The 15,643-nt window shown below is 43.7% G+C and overlaps 1 protein-coding gene across 3 annotated transcripts in view; it reads right to left on the reverse strand.

Moving 5' to 3' along the window:
* Positions 1-379: 379 nt before the first annotated feature.
* The window catches only part of arfgap2 (ADP-ribosylation factor GTPase activating protein 2), a 41,462-nt gene continuing 26,198 nt past the window's right edge, over positions 380-15,643 (reverse strand). For 2 of the 3 annotated variants that reach the window (XM_055650103.1, XM_055650101.1), the window contains 7 exons: positions 14,851-14,982; positions 13,930-14,055; positions 12,832-12,963; positions 12,124-12,244; positions 9,017-9,107; positions 3,451-3,572; positions 380-1,384 (listed from right to left, as the gene is read on the reverse strand). In XM_055650103.1, the coding sequence (XP_055506078.1) occupies positions 1,367-1,384; positions 3,451-3,572; positions 9,017-9,107; positions 12,124-12,244; positions 12,832-12,963; positions 13,930-14,055; positions 14,851-14,982 (742 nt within the window). In that variant the 3' untranslated portion in view covers positions 380-1,366. The remainder of the gene's footprint in view (positions 1,385-3,450; positions 3,573-9,016; positions 9,108-12,123; positions 12,245-12,831; positions 12,964-13,929; positions 14,056-14,850; positions 14,983-15,643) is intronic. The other variant, XM_055650102.1, reaches the window with a different exon arrangement.

Raw genomic sequence — 15,643 nt, forward strand, 5'->3', positions numbered from 1 at the left:
ACACACACACACACAAAAAACAAGTTTATTGGCAACAATATCACTCTTGAAAGTTTTCCGCACCTGCTCACCGCATCACAAGTTCCAAACTAGAGCTAATGTTTAGTTACCCCAGAGGAGAAATGTACTTGCACACGGGGGAACGTTTTTCTCCCCTTCTTTGCACAAGATATGCGGAGTTTTGCTGGAGTAGCGCATCTAGCCTGCCGTTCCGCTGAACAAATGCCAAGCATTTAAACACACATCCCCATCTGATGAACTTTGGTATTTGAGTCCAAATGTGCAACACACTTACATCACTCACTTGTTGAAATCTTATTCTAATCATCCAGTTATTGCTTGGGGGCTGTCTCCCGCATTCAGTTTCAATACTGAATCATTTCAATGAAGCAAATGCATCTGTTTTTTTATTATTAGAAATACATGTTGTTACAAATCTCAGTCCAGCTTTTTGCCACCGGAAAAGTGTGCAATTTAAACATAATGATCCAAAATTAAAGATTCACTACAATATACAGTGACCGTATATTACCATTTACATTTATTTAATTGGTCCCGTGAGTAGAAATAATTGGTTTCCAAAAAGCAAACCCCACAGGCTGTGAACTGAGTCACGTCCCAACTGCCTGTCATTCTCAATATGGTGCATGGCCATCTTTGTCTGGTTTAAATTGTCATCTTTTTCAATTTCCTACAGGCTACATGTTTCTAATGTCTAACAAGGGGGTGTTTGGCATGTCGTCTGGTCCGTGTACCCACAGACAATCCTACCTTGTAACTGGCTAACCCAATCAAAAGGTGACCAGTTCCAATCCACTTTAGAAAGGGTACACTCGTTTCTGAGTTCAGTATAGTGTTTTAATTATGCAAACACTGTTTCTTGCAAGAAGCAAATCCCAATTTATAAGAGCACTTTCTTAGTTGTGCATTGACCCATATTTTAATATATATCTGTATAGCATTTTTCTTTTTTTTTTTTTTTTTTTTTAAATTGAATATTGCACCCTTTTCCCAAACTAACTAAAGCTCTACATACTTAATACCTTCCTGCCTGGTTTAAACAAGAAAAAGAAAACACATTCTAATGACTTGAAAGTAATTTCCCCAGCCTAGCCGTGAGTTTTTCCCCACTCCCTCTCTTTCCAAAGCAGAGTTTTACCTGAGACAGTGCGACTGGGAGAACTCGAAGAGGACTGAGAACAGACTTCAGCAGATGCCAAACCAGCATCGACTGTGACAACATATTTCCATGTTAAATGAAAAAATCCTTCAAAATATTTTGATAATCAAAAGGTGTATCAGGCACCCAAATGTAAATCACTTCTGAAAGGTTTCATATTCACTTCTTTATATTTTTATCGTCCAGTTAGGAGCCATACCGATCCTGCAAAAGACAAGTACATGGTCTGTTGAAGGGAAAGGTATTTGGGACTACTGCAAACTTATTAGTACCAAATATAAGTAGCACAAATGGAACTGGTTGTAGCAAATTCAAGCAAAAATCGTTGAGAGGTCCGTAATGCAAGTTATGTCATGTATATTTTGTTACAGGGACTTAAAGCCATCTAGGTTTGCTGCCGTTCCCAACTCCCGAGTAAATAGCCATGATAAACAAAGTTCATATTCAGCATATACGATGTTAGAATCTCCGCACATTTACTTAACTAACACCTCAACAAAGCAATGTGAATTAATGAAATTATTTTTCCTTTGAAGAGTACATTTGGAACCCTTATTCACACAGTTTTCAGTGCACGTCTACCCACCACAAAGGAATACCGAGTATCTCTAAAGCCAACTTTTATAACGTCAACTGTGCACCACCTGAGGCTTAGCATACGGTACGCTGAATCTAAATCTCACTTGACCTGCTGGCGATTACAACCTTACAAGAAAGATCTCTAAGATGCAAACGCCCATCAATGTATTCAATTGATGTTTTCAAGAGAGAGTTAGATAGAGCTCTTAGGGCTAACGGAATCAAGGGATATGGGGAGGAAGCAGGAACGGGGTACTGATTTTGAATGCTGGCTCGAAGGGCCGAATGGCCTACTTCCTGCACCTGTTTTCTATGTTTCTAATGTCTAACTGAACAACAGTGAATTGGGCATAACAGGTGAATCTAACAATCAATTTAAAATTTTCCACTTAATATGATTAGATAACACTAAAAAAGAGAACAATTATTTCACAGACCCTAGAAGCTTTCAGACTCTTTACAAATAAGGATCTTTAAATTGTGTCTTATGGCTGGGCAGGCGGGTTTTCAGCGAGCTGCCGTGGACTGGCTACTGTCAGAGTCGAACACGCACGCACGCGCGCGCGCGCAAACACACACCCCCCCCCCCCCCCCCCCCCCCATATCAAATGCGGGGGCCAGGGCAAGTGGGGGGAGCGCTGTCTGAAATTCACACGGCGCAAAGCCAAGGTGATACAGACACACACCGCGATGAACTGGAAGGTTAAGACGGCTAGCACAGTGTACGGTAAGTCCTTTAAGGGGGGGAGAGAGAAGGAATGGAGAAGGAGTGGAGACACATTTAAGAAGCCAGACAAAGCCAGAGATACACAGCTGTGAAGTTCGGCGGACATTTAACATTACCGGTCGGTTATCCTTGGTTCTGAACACTCGTGCTTATGTTTTTTCTCCCCAATGAGCCAATGAAAATGCCCGGTCAGCAAAGGCGATTGACTAAAACTACCTACGACTACCTCAACTACCCATAACTACATGGCGACCCCACTACAACTGCACCCACCACTACAGGATTATCGATTTGCTCCATGGCGACCAATTTTTGGTCGCAGAAATATTTTCAACATGTTGAAAAATTTGCGCCGACCATACAGAGGCCGCGACTAGTTCCCAGATGCGGGAACTCCTCGCGAACATGAAGGAGGCTCACCAGATACCACCAGCGAACATGTGGCGAGCGCAGAGTCTCCTGCACTCGCCTAAAAAGTCGCCTAAGTGGGACAGGCCCTTAAATATTAATATTCAATATCCAATACAATTCCTAAGCAATATTGGTTCCCACTTTAGATTCTTGACATAACTGAATGCATTTGCAAAATTCTGAAATTATAAATATATAGTTAATTTCATTGATAGAAGATAAAATTCCAATTTAAAAAAAAGTTATGAGTATTCTAGTGGATCTTTCAATAGATTGGATCTGCAATTTAGTTTCAGCTCTTTAACCTGATCCCTCAAGGCTGAAGTGCTGAGCAATGTAATGTGTGTAATAATAGCTACTTCTACTTGTTAATCAGGACTCTGGCTTTCTGCTTCATTCCCCATGGCTAACAATGCCTGCTGCTCCACAGTAGAAAGGATGCAGGTTTAATGCACTGTTTTGCATACAAGTAAAAAGCAAATACACGTCGGTCGTGGGAACTTTCCTGTAGGGGACACCGAAAGGTTATTTGTTATATATACGTTATACCAACCTGAATGGAAGTCATCACTCCATTAGCCAGCACAGAAAGCTTCCCCGCCACGGACCTGACACCTTGCTTAAACTGTGCCATATCAGGAGCTGAAGGTAGGACGTTGGTCAGAGACACGTTAGCTTAAGAGAATGACAAACCAAACCAAATAATAAAGAAAGAGCCTTCACCAGCCTTAAAACTACTCACAACTTAGTAAAATACAATCACCATAAAAACAAATTCAAGGAAAATAAAAATGACAGCAGAAAAAAAAGGCTTTTTTTGATTGAACCCACTAGAATTTTATTCTTTAAGAAGGAACTGCAGATGCTGGAAAATCGAAGGTAGACAAAAATGCTGGAGTGCAGCAGCATCTATGGAGCGAAGGAAATAGGCAACGTTTCGGGCCGAAACCCTGAAGGAAATAGGCAACGTTGCCTATTTCCTTCGCTCCATAGATGCTGCTGCACCCGCTGAGTTTCTACAGCACTTTTGTCTACGTCCGATGCTATGAGTTGCCTATTTCCTTCACTCCATAGATGCTGCTGCGCCCGCTGAGTTTCTCCAGCACTTTTGTCTAACTTAGAATTTTATTTTTCTTTACCCCAGGTAAAATGGAAAGGATTCTACTTGGATCAGATGCCAGCCAGGGTACAGGAGCAATTATGGGCATCTGCTGACATGACCAAAGGTTCAATGGGAATGCAAGAATTCAAAAGAGCCCTGAGAATTATATTTGCGAGTATTCTGTTCCACCTCAGCAGGTGGGAATGGGATAATATAAAGGGCAAATACTATTCCAGCAGATTCTAGTAGTGTTTGCACACTGAGGCATTAGTTATGCCCCTGCCCCAATTAGGAAACCTGAACGGAAACCTCTGGAGACTTTGCGCCCCACCCAAGGTTTCCGTGCGGTTCCCGGAGGTTGCAGGTGGTTGCAGGTAGTTGAAGCAGGTAGGGAGACTGACAAAAACCTCCGGGAACCGCACGGAAACCTTGGGTGGGGTGCAAAGTTTCCGTTCAGGTTTCCTAAGTGGGACAGGGGCATTACTCTCACATTGATTGCACCCTGAGCGTTATCAAGTGGAAAAACTTGATAAATAAAAGAAGTATACAAAGGAACATCATTTTAATGCGGTGTCTTTATTATCGAACCACATCGAAAGACATTCAAGCCAGAGTTTTTGTGGCATTATATTAGACCAGAGAAATACAGCTTTTTAATTGTAAAAAAAGGGTAACCGAGAAGGGGTCTCGTGCAAGTACTCAATGGCAAATTACCACAAAAAAGTAAATCCATGAAATTGCTTCAAGTTAAACATGAAAAGGGACAGGCCAAGAGAGAGCAAAGGCTCATTCAAGGCTTGGTATCAGGGAATTCTTCAAGCAAAGGAATCAACATGCAGAATGGCCTTCCGGGTAGGGGAGGGGGTGGCAATGGCAATATCATGAATCCAATCAAGAACAGTGAAACCCTGTGATGTATGTGGGAGGAGAATTATCAGATTTGTGTTCAGTCTCTTGGATCCACTGTTTCACCATGGGGAGGTTCAATTGATATATGTGCTTGTGTTATTTATACCTTCGGCCACCAAAAGGTATGTCACTAGCATACAAGAAACAGCAAATATTTATTCCTTTAAAAGGCATTTTGAAAATATAAACTCAAATGTCAGAATCTGCCCTAACTTTGGTTTAACTACTCTGTAATTAGTGGATTTTAGTCCAAGGAAAAGACAGTCATTCATTCAGTCAGTCGAGACTGTTCCTCTCCTTATTTAGACCGTGGCCTTTCTGTATCTCATTCCAATCACCCACCTTTCCCCAATATCTATGATACCCTTCCCCAGTGGGGGAAGAAAATATGGATCCGATCTGAATATTTAATTTAGTGCAGCACGCACAGTTTTTCCACTGTAAAAAAATTACCATCTCTTTCCAAAATACTTTCTAATCTTGTGTTTCCAGAAATGTAACTCTGGAGTATGTTCCAGAGTGTGTTCCAGATTATATTTCGGCAACTATCTTTTTTGATGAACTCCTGAATTTTATTACACAATTTGCTCTGCCCTCACCTAAATTAAATCTAATTTATACAGTCTGTCTTTTTAATACAACCTTCAAAGACCTGATCTAATTTTACCGAATTGATACAGAACAATATTTCTGAATGCAGTGACCAGAGGTGTCTGCTATACTCCATGTACAACATGCTTTCTCTTCATAACCCAGGCCTCTTCTGGTTATGGCTAATTTTATTACGCTTTCTAATAATGATTGCTGTAAAGCAATCTCTGTGTACGAACACAGTGCATCTTTACAGTTTCTACATAAAAAATAGGTGCAGGAGTAGGCCATTCGGCCATTCGAGCCAGCACCGCCATTCAATATGATCATGGCTGATCATCCAAAGTCAGTACCCCATTCCGGCTTTTCCCTTGATTCCCTTCGCCCAAAGAGCTAAATCTAACTCTCTCTTGACTCTTGTCTAGTCAGTCACTAAATAAATGTGCCCATTTGTCTCTAAATCCAAGGTGAATGACAGGACACATTTTTTGCAGAACCATTACAATAACAATATTTTATAATTTAATTAAGTAATTGGAACTTGTATATATTGCCTTGCACAGCGTCCGCAGACCCCAAAGTACTTTAGAGGCAATGAGAAACTGCCAATACCACAGTGATAACACATGAAATACAACAGCCAATGTACGCACAAGGCAGCAAACTACATGTATGACCCTGGATTTCATAGCTAACTGAACGGGCAGATGTGGCATTTTAATGAATTATCTAAAAGGCTAATGTCACCTCAGTATTCAGTACTGCACTTCGTATGAGTCTGACTCAAACTAGCCTGCGTTTGGCCCAAATCCCTCTAAACCATTCCTATCTATGTACCTGTCCAAGTGTCCTTTAAATGTTGTTACTGTCCCTGCCTCAACTACCTCCTCTGGCAGCTCGTTCCATACACCCACCATCCTCTGTGTGAAAATGTTGCCCCACAGGTTCCCATTAAATCTTTCGACTCTCACCTTAAACCTACGTCCTCTAGTTCTTGATTTCCTTACTCGGGGTCAAAGACCCCGTGAGCTCACCCATCTCTAGATTTGGCTTGGGGATCAGAGCCGATTGTATCCGCAGTGGCAAATACAAAAAACAACCTGGATGTGGTATGTGAAGTATTTGACTGCTGTACATGCTAACACAAGAGGACAGTCGAATATCAATTCCTGATTAAATGAAATAAAAAATCTCCAATGATGAGCACAATCAATATTCTGTGGTTCATCATCAAATGTGAATCAAAAGTTACAATTTGCACTCCATGTTTAAGGGCTTGAAAAACTGATTTGGAATTAAGACATGATTCTCAATCCTGTACCACAAGAAGCACATTAAAGATTTCATATTATTTTGTGGGGATCATGGGACATAAATGTTAGCCTTATGTTCAGCTAAGGCTCAATAGAGTAGCTCAAACTAATTAATTAGCGAGTCTTTGAGCTGCCAGCTTTCAAAAATAAAAGGTGAAGTCTGATCAATTTTATTCTGCCTAGTTAATCTACAGAGTGAACTGAATGCTTCTGGATCACTGGCATTTAAACAACCAGACACATCACTGGTCAATCACCATTTGAGGCGTTAACTTAGACAATCACGATTTTGTTTCTCAGTGCAAGAAGAATGGGCAAGGTTATCTCCTGCAATGTTATTCACAGTAAAATGGATGAAATACTGTTGTCAAAGAACAGAGGGATGGTAATGTCTAATGGCTGGGGTGACTGTAATAGACCCTTCTCAGTGTGATAGTAATTAATACTTGATGCATGGTGCACCAGTGCAGTGCGTATGCATTGTTTCATCACTAAACCTGCGAATGCCATACACTCACTTAGTTTAGTTTAGACACAGCACGGAAACAGGCCCTTCGGCCCACCGGGTCCGTGCCGACCAGCGATCCCCGCACATTAACACTATCCTACACCCACTAGGGACAGTTTTTACATTTACCAAGCCAATTAACCTACAAACCTGTATTTCTTTGGAGTGTGGGAGGAAACCGAAGATCTCGGAGAAAACCCACACAGGTCACGGCTAGAGTGTACAAACTTCGTACAGGCAGCGCCTGTAGTCGGGATCGAACCCGGGTCTCTGGCGTTGCGTTCGCTGTAAGGCAGCAACTCTAGTGCTGCGCCACCGTGACCGAATGTTTTATATTGCAGTACAGTAATTATGGAGGTCATCTCGTTGACAGGAGTGATTATGTGGCGCTGTTTACTTAAATCTAGTGACAACTATGGGAATGGGTCAATTGCAAGAAATTCCACATGGTAACAAGGAACCGCAGATGCTGGTTAACGGAAAAAAAAAAGACACAAAGTGACTGGGTAACTCGGTGGATCAGGCAGCATTTGTGGAGAACATGGACGGGTGACGTTTTGGGTCGGGGCCCTTCGTCAGGCTGAAGAAAGGGCCTAACTCAAAACATCACCTGTCATGTTTTCCAGGGATGCTGCACTGAGTTACTCCAGTACTTTGCTTCCTCTCCAGAGTTGCTGTCTGACCCACTGCATTACTCCAGCACTTTGTGTATTGGTTTGCAAGAAATGTCACAATGGTTTACATCTCATGATAAACATATGAGAAAGCTAAATTAATGGCTAAATGGTGATGATTGGCTATGTGTATATAGAAACGTACAAATTTCTTAAGGGGTTGGACAGGCTAGATGCAGGAAGGTTGTTCCCGATGTTGGGGAAGTCCAGGACAAGGGGTCACAGTTTAAGAATAAAGGGGAAATCCTTTAGGACCGAGATGAGAAAAACATTTTTCACACAGAGAGTGGTGAATCTCTGGAACTCTCTGTCACAGAAGGTAGTTGAGGCCACAGTTCATTGGCTATATTTAAGAGGGAGTTAGATGTGGCCATTGTGGCTAAAGGGATCAGGGGGTATGGAGAGAAGGCAGGTACAGGATACCGAGTTGGATGATCAGCCATGATATTGAATGGCGGTGCAGGCTCGAAGGGCCGAATGGCCTCTACTCCTGCACCTATTTACTATGTCTCTATGTTTCAATGTGACTATGAACCCACACATTTCACATTCATATTACTATGTACTTTGCTCCTGGCAAACAACAGATTTAGATGTAACTTGGGTGTATAACAGAAGAAATCCAACACTGTCATCTTAATTTGGACACAACTATCATTGGACAGTCGTGTAAATGAGGAGATATTCCTTCAGCTTTAAGACGACTCCAAAGTTGGGAGAGGCTGCAGAATTTCAGGGGCTTGATGGAGGAAAGCAGGAACCAGGGAGGCAGCGAGTCTCGAACCCTGGCTGGAAAAAACATTCCTCAGCATTCTGGGACTTCTAACCACTGGTGTACAAAACAAAAATTAAAGTGAAACTAATCATTCTCAAGAAATAAAAAAAAAATGAGGCGAGGTGCATCAACTGAAAACACATTCTGGACATCAGAGGAAAAAAACAGTCATAACAAAACGGTGTCTCGGTTAGTCGTGTTCTGAGGAGATTATTATCTCCACGCTTCAAATGCTGCTGCATCTTACCTGGTGTTTGTCTTTTATCCCCTTCAAACAGATCAGACGAGCTGATGGAGGAGCTTCCTGCAAACCGGTCCAGGCGTGTTTTGCTTTCATACTGCAGCCAAAGGAAACCAGCGATTAACGGCAGGGACACGAGGAACCGCAGACGCTGCAATCCCGAGCAAAACACACGAAGCGCAAAAAGGAGGAGGAGCCCAGCGGGCCAGGCAGCATCTACGGAGGGAAATGATCTGAAGGATGGTCCAGCCCCAAACATCATCTTTCCAAGGTAGACAAAAGCGCTGGAGAAACTCAGCGGGTGCAGCAGCATCTATGGAGCGAAGGAAATAGGCAACGTTTCGGCCCGAAACCCGGAAGGGTTTCGGCCCGAAACGTTGCCTATTTCCAGAAGGGTTTTGGGCCCAAAACGTTGCCTATTTCCTTCAAGGTTTCGGCCCGAAACGTTGCCTATTTCCTTCAGGGTTTCGGCCCGAAACGTTGCCTATTTCCTTCAGGGTTTCGGCCCGAAACGTTGCCTATTTCCTTCAGGGTTTCGGCCCGAAACGTTGCCTATTTCCTTCAGGGTTTCGGCCCGAAACGTTGCCTATTTCCTTCGCTCCATAGATGCTGCTGCGCCCGCTGAGTTTCTCCAGCACTTTTGTCTACCTTCGATTTTCCAGCATCTGCTGTTCCTTCTTAAACACATCATCTGTCCCATTTCCCTCCAAACCCGCTGAGTTTCTCCGGTACTTTGTGTTTTGAACTAAAAATAGGGGTTGCTCCTGGGATAAAAAGCAGTTAAATCTTGCTAAGATCAAGGCATGCACGCAAGTTGTTGGCTTAAAGCTGAGTTACAAAGCGACTGATCATTTTGAAGATAATATTTTTGAATTTTAAAAATGTAATGTATTAAAATTTTCGGGGAGGCACGGTGGCACAGAGGTAGAGTTGCCGCCTTACAGGGTTCAATCCTGACTACAGGTGGTGTCGGTAACAAGTTTGTACGTTCTCCCCGTGACCACATGGGTTTTCTCCGAGATGTTTGGTTTCCACTCACGCTCCAAAGACGTACAGGTTTGTGGGTTAATTGGCTTGGTGTAAGTGTAAATTGTCCCTAGTGTGTGTAGAATTGTATTAATGTGCGGGCATCGCTGGACGGTGGGGACTCGGTGGGCCGAAGGGCCTGTTTCCACGCTGTATCCCTCAGCTAAAAAACTAAGCTAAATTAAATTCCTGCTTCTTCAAAGGAAATTCTTGTTCAGAGACACCAAAGGAAAAGGCTTTTTTAAATCTACAACAGGATTTGTCCGAACTAACATTCAGCCTGTGTGGCTGAACACCCAACTGTTGTCGCACAGCTATTTTTTTCGACCAACTCCCTCTATACATTGTGTAAGAAGGAACAGCAGGTACACAAAAATGCTGGAGAAACTCAGCGGGTGCGGCAGCATCTATGGAACGAAGGAAATGGGCAACGTTTCAGGCCGAAATTCTGAAGGAAATATTTCCTTCGCTCCATAGATGAGTTACACCAGCTATTTCCTTCGCTGCACCCGCTGAGTTTCTCCAGCATTTTTGTCTACCTTCGATTTTCCAGCATCTGCAGTTCCTTCTTAAACACATTGCATCGACCCTAATCTCTGCTCAAAAAACGGGAAGGTTAAAAATCTTCAGACTGGCAGATGCTGGTTTAAACCGAAGATAGAAACAAATAGCTGGTGTAACTCAGCGGGACAGGCGGCATCTCAGGAGAGAAGGAACGGGTGACGATTCGGGTTGAGACCCAAATAGCTGGAGTAACTCAGCAGGACAGGCAGCATCTCTGGAGCCGAAACATCGCCCATTCCTTCTCTCCAGAGTTGTTGCCTGTCCCGCTGAGTTACTCCAGCATTTTGTGTCTATCTTCCCTCTATACTTTGCCTGAACTACACCAAAGAGTACCTCAACAGATGTGTTCTTGTTCACTCCAAGAAAGAATGACAAATTTAGCACCAACTATTAACTAGAGTTTTGCAACATGAACCCACACCCACCAAGCTGTGGACTTAAATGTGTCTGCCTCATTTCTGTAGAATTGCAGAGGAGCTCATACTGCTGAGATCACAGCTAATGCTTCATCCATTGAAGAAAATTGAGCGATGAAAATATATATTTTTTAAATGCAAATGCGAAGTTAACTATCTAACATCCGCGACCTGAGATCATAAGGTCAGAAGTGATATGAGTAGAATTAGGCCATTCGGCCCATCAAGTCTACTTCGCCATTCAACCATGGCAATCATGGCATGAAGTTGCTCAGCACTTCAACTCCCCCTCCCCCTTCCATTCCCAATCTGACCTTCCTGTCCTGGGCCTCCTCCATTGCCAGAGTGAGGCCCAACACAAATTGGAGGAACGGCACCTCATATTTTGCTTAAATAGTTTACACCCCAGCGGTATGAACATTGACCTCTCTAATTTTAGACAGCCCTTGCTTTCTCCCTCCTTCCCTTCCCCCTTCCCAGCTCTCCCACAAAGCTTACTGTCTCCATCTCTGCCTTTCTTTTTCCCGCCCCCTCCCCCCACCCCCGACATCAGTCTGAAGAAGGGTCTCAACCCGAAACATCGCCTATTCCTTCTCTCCATAGATGCTGCCTCATCCGCTGAGTTTCTCCAGCATTTTTTGTCTACCCTCGATTTTTCCAGCATCTGCAGTTCTTTCTTAAACATGTCTGATCTATCTCCCCTTCCTAACCCCATTCTCGTGCCTTCTCCCCATAACCCCTGACACCTGTACTAATCAAGATATTCCATATGAAATATTTGCTGGGTGGTGTATTTTATAGATGTTCCAGCTAGCATCACTAGTTATTTCCATTCTGGCTGCTGAAATTGCTTTGCTGCTTCCAAACCCATCGTTCAACAAGAGCGCACTGCCCGAGCCTGTCTGAAAAATACTCCAGGCAGGTGGCAGGGGCCTCAAATATTGATTTCACTACTGACAAACTAGTTAGTGGATAGAACTTGTGCTGTACTAATGAAGTCTATTTTTACAGTCATTTGTTTAGCTTGAAAACGCCAATCCTGTATGCTTTTGCCAAGGAAACTTTAATAGACTCGTCACACAGATGCAGAAAATAGTGAACACTCACATCTGCCATTTCCTGTTTCCCAAAATACATATCCGAAGATATCGCTTTGACGTTGCCAAATTTCTTCTGTGCTTCCTCAGAGACTACTCCATAATCCAAGTCTGGTTTACGACGTGCGGGTCTGGGAACAGAGGTGTAGAAATGAGGAATAATACAAGAATTAACGGAGATTTATAAAGCTAAGTCACGTGAGTGACATCAATCTGTACCACAGCATGTGCGTACGCACTTTAAACATTCACTCATTTAAAGTTGAAATGTGTCGGAAGGAACTGCAGATCCTGGTTTAAACCGAAGATAGACACAAAATGCTGGCGTAACTCAGCGGGACAGACAGGCAGCATCTCTGGAGAGAAGGATTGGGTGACGTTTCGGGTCGAGACCCTTCTGAGATGCTGCATCTCTCCAGAGATGCTGCCTGTCCCGCTGAGTTACTCCAGCATTTTGTGTCTGTCTAAAGTTGACATGTGCTGTGCTACACACAATCCTCAGAAATACAACCAAACATTAATGATTTACCTTTCAAATATAGTCTATTATTGACAGTATGAAATAGTGTAGATTTAGAGAAAAAGGAAAATAGATATTGGTATTTAACTAGAATGGAATTTAAAAAGAAAACGATTTGTCATTCTCGTTTGTTTAACCCATGTGGTGCATTCAATAATGTAGCACTGTGGTGAAGAAATGTTACATTAAAAGTTATACCCGTCATTTAATGACATTTTTGAAGTAAATGTCTCCTTCTCTCTGCTGCTGCTCTCTGTCTTCCAAAATGAATCACTGCTGTCGTCCCATTTTGAAAATGACCCTCCCATATCCAGTGGATCATCAAAATATCTAGAGTGCAGTAGGAGAAAACAAGATATGAATGAATAAGTTTATTGGCCAAGTTTTCACATACAAGGAATTTGCCTTGGTGCTCCGCCCGCAAGTGACAACATGCCATACAGTGACAGTTAAGAATGATACATAAAACATTAAACATTAAAAATAAAACATTATCGATTAAACATGTGAATTAAATAAAATGCCAGAGCAAAAGGAGGCTACAGATTTTGGTTATTGAGTAGAGCTACTACTCGTGGAAAAAAGCTGTTTTACGTCAACTCTGCCATTGTCTTTTTCACACAGAGAGTGGTGAGTGTGGAATTCTCGGCCTCAGAACGTGGTGGAGGCCGGTTCTCTGGATACTTTCAAGAGAGAGCTAGATAGAGCTCTTAAAGATAACAGAGTCAGGGGATATGGGGGGAAGGCAGGAACGGGGTACTGATTGTGGATGATCAGCCATGATCATATTGAATGGCGGTGCTGACTTGAAGGGCCGGATGGCCTCCTCCTGCACCTATTATCTGTTGTGCGGCACAATGGAATCACCAATGTAGCATTCCAGCAACATATTTAACTGGGATGCGAAATAGTCAGCATAATAAAGACTGCAAAATATAACCTCCTACAAGAATAACATCTTTCCTCCCACACCCTCTGCCTTGTATGGGCAAGTCAGACCTGAAGCCAAATTCATTGACACTGTAAATTCCATGCATCTTAATCTCTTGGATCAGCAGTCAATGAGACCCTTTTTCAAATGGCTTACGATGGTCTATGTAGGCAATATCCATTGCCCGACCCATATCAATCACCTTTGCCACCTCCTCAAAAAGCTCAATCAAATATATAAGACACGACACAAATCCCATGCTGACTGTTCCAAATTAGCACATTCCCGCAAATTACTACTTTCCTCCGAGTTCCTCCCAGGCATATCGTAAAGAAATTTGAAATAAAATATGAAACTTCACTGACCTGGAACGAGAAGTAGTAAATGCTGGTTCTTCATCATCATCATATTTTCTTCTGGATGATTTTGCAATAGTAGGAGTTTCTTGTTCTATAGTCTGCATATCTGACAGCACAGAATGGGAAACTCCACTGCGAAAAATACAAGCACATGAAATGGAGACCATCAGTAGGACACAAAACTTTACTTGGTTAGTCATTGAATCATACAGCATGGAAACAGGCCCTTCAGCCCAACTTGCCCATGCTGACCAAGACACACCATCTATACTAATCCCACCTGCTACCATATCCCCCTGATTTCATTTCAACTTCAATTCCAAACTAGGATAGAATTGATGGGTTTTATCAGGCAAATGAACTGGCCTACCAACAACTAGAGAGCTACTATCTTCCTCATTGAAGACCCTCAGACTATCTTTAATCAGACTTTATCTTGCACTAAGTGTTATTCCCTTTACATTGTGGATGGTTCAATTGCAATCTTGTATAGTCTTTCAACGGAAAGCTTTTTACCATACATGTTACAATAAAATAAAATTAAAAAATGAAATCCCAGACAAAAAAAGTTATTAATGAACGTAAAAAAAACTGCAGATGCTGGATATGTGATATAACATCAAACATTGTAGGAAAACTTGACAGATCAGGCAGCATCTGTAGAAAGAGAGTCCAAGTAGTAGAGGATGTGGGTGGTAGAACAAAGGGAATGGCTGGAATTGGCTAAAGTACCGGATGCAAGTCCTCCTGAACCCATTCTTGGAGCCTTGCGAGTGACCGAGTGCGATCACCATATCATTTCTGCTGCTGCCCAACTCTGCATTTCCCACACAACCAAGTTTTTACTTTTCAATGATGGCTAATATTCCTTCCACTTTGCTGCCTCCCTCCGCCCAAATATGCAACGTTCCATCTTATTGTCCTTACGTTCTGCCACTGAGCCCCATGCCCAGGCGCTCGGCCTGCTCCTTCTTCTTGCCTTCCATTTTCTTCATCTTCCCCTCTTCCTTCTTCCTTTGTATTTCCAGGTCTTGATACGCAAGACGAAGGGACGAAACTCTGTAACAAGAGATTTCCTTACTTATCCCCTTAAAGTAGTAATGAGTCAACTGAACAGCTAACAGCCGTCGGGGCGCCCCAGCCCGAGGGAGGTACAGCGCTCCCGTCGGGGCGGCCCAGCCCAAGGGAGGTACAGCGCTCCCGTCGGGGCAGCCCAGCTCGAGGGAGGAACGGCGCTCCCATTGGAGCGGCCCAGCCCGAGGGAGGTACGGCGTTCCCGTCGGGGCGGCCCAGCCCGAGGGAGGAACGGCATTCCCGTTGGAGCGGCCCAGCCCGAGGGAGGTACAGTGCTCCCGTCGGGGCGGCCCAGCCCAAGGGAGGTACGGCGCTCCCGTCGGGGCAGCCCAGCTCGAGGGAGGAACAGCACTCATGTGAGGGCGATCCGGCTCGGGGCTGGAACGGTGCTCCGGTGGCTGGGACGGCGTTCTGGCAGCGGTGACGTGAGTCCGGGGTTCGGCCGCGGGCCAGTGGACGACGTCGTCAACAACTGCATCTGCTGGACTGGAGGGCGGCAGCTTCGACCACCCCCGGGCCGCGGTGTTTGAACCAGCCCGTTCGCGGAGCTCGGTGAGCCGCGGGACTGATTTACCATCGCCCGGTGGGGTATCGCCTCAGCGCAGAGGGAGAAGAGGAGGGAAGAGACTGCAGCCCTAAGATTTTT

Source organism: Leucoraja erinacea, chromosome 19 (assembly GCF_028641065.1).
Source record: "Leucoraja erinacea ecotype New England chromosome 19, Leri_hhj_1, whole genome shotgun sequence".
NCBI classification, from domain to species: domain Eukaryota; kingdom Metazoa; phylum Chordata; class Chondrichthyes; order Rajiformes; family Rajidae; genus Leucoraja; species Leucoraja erinaceus.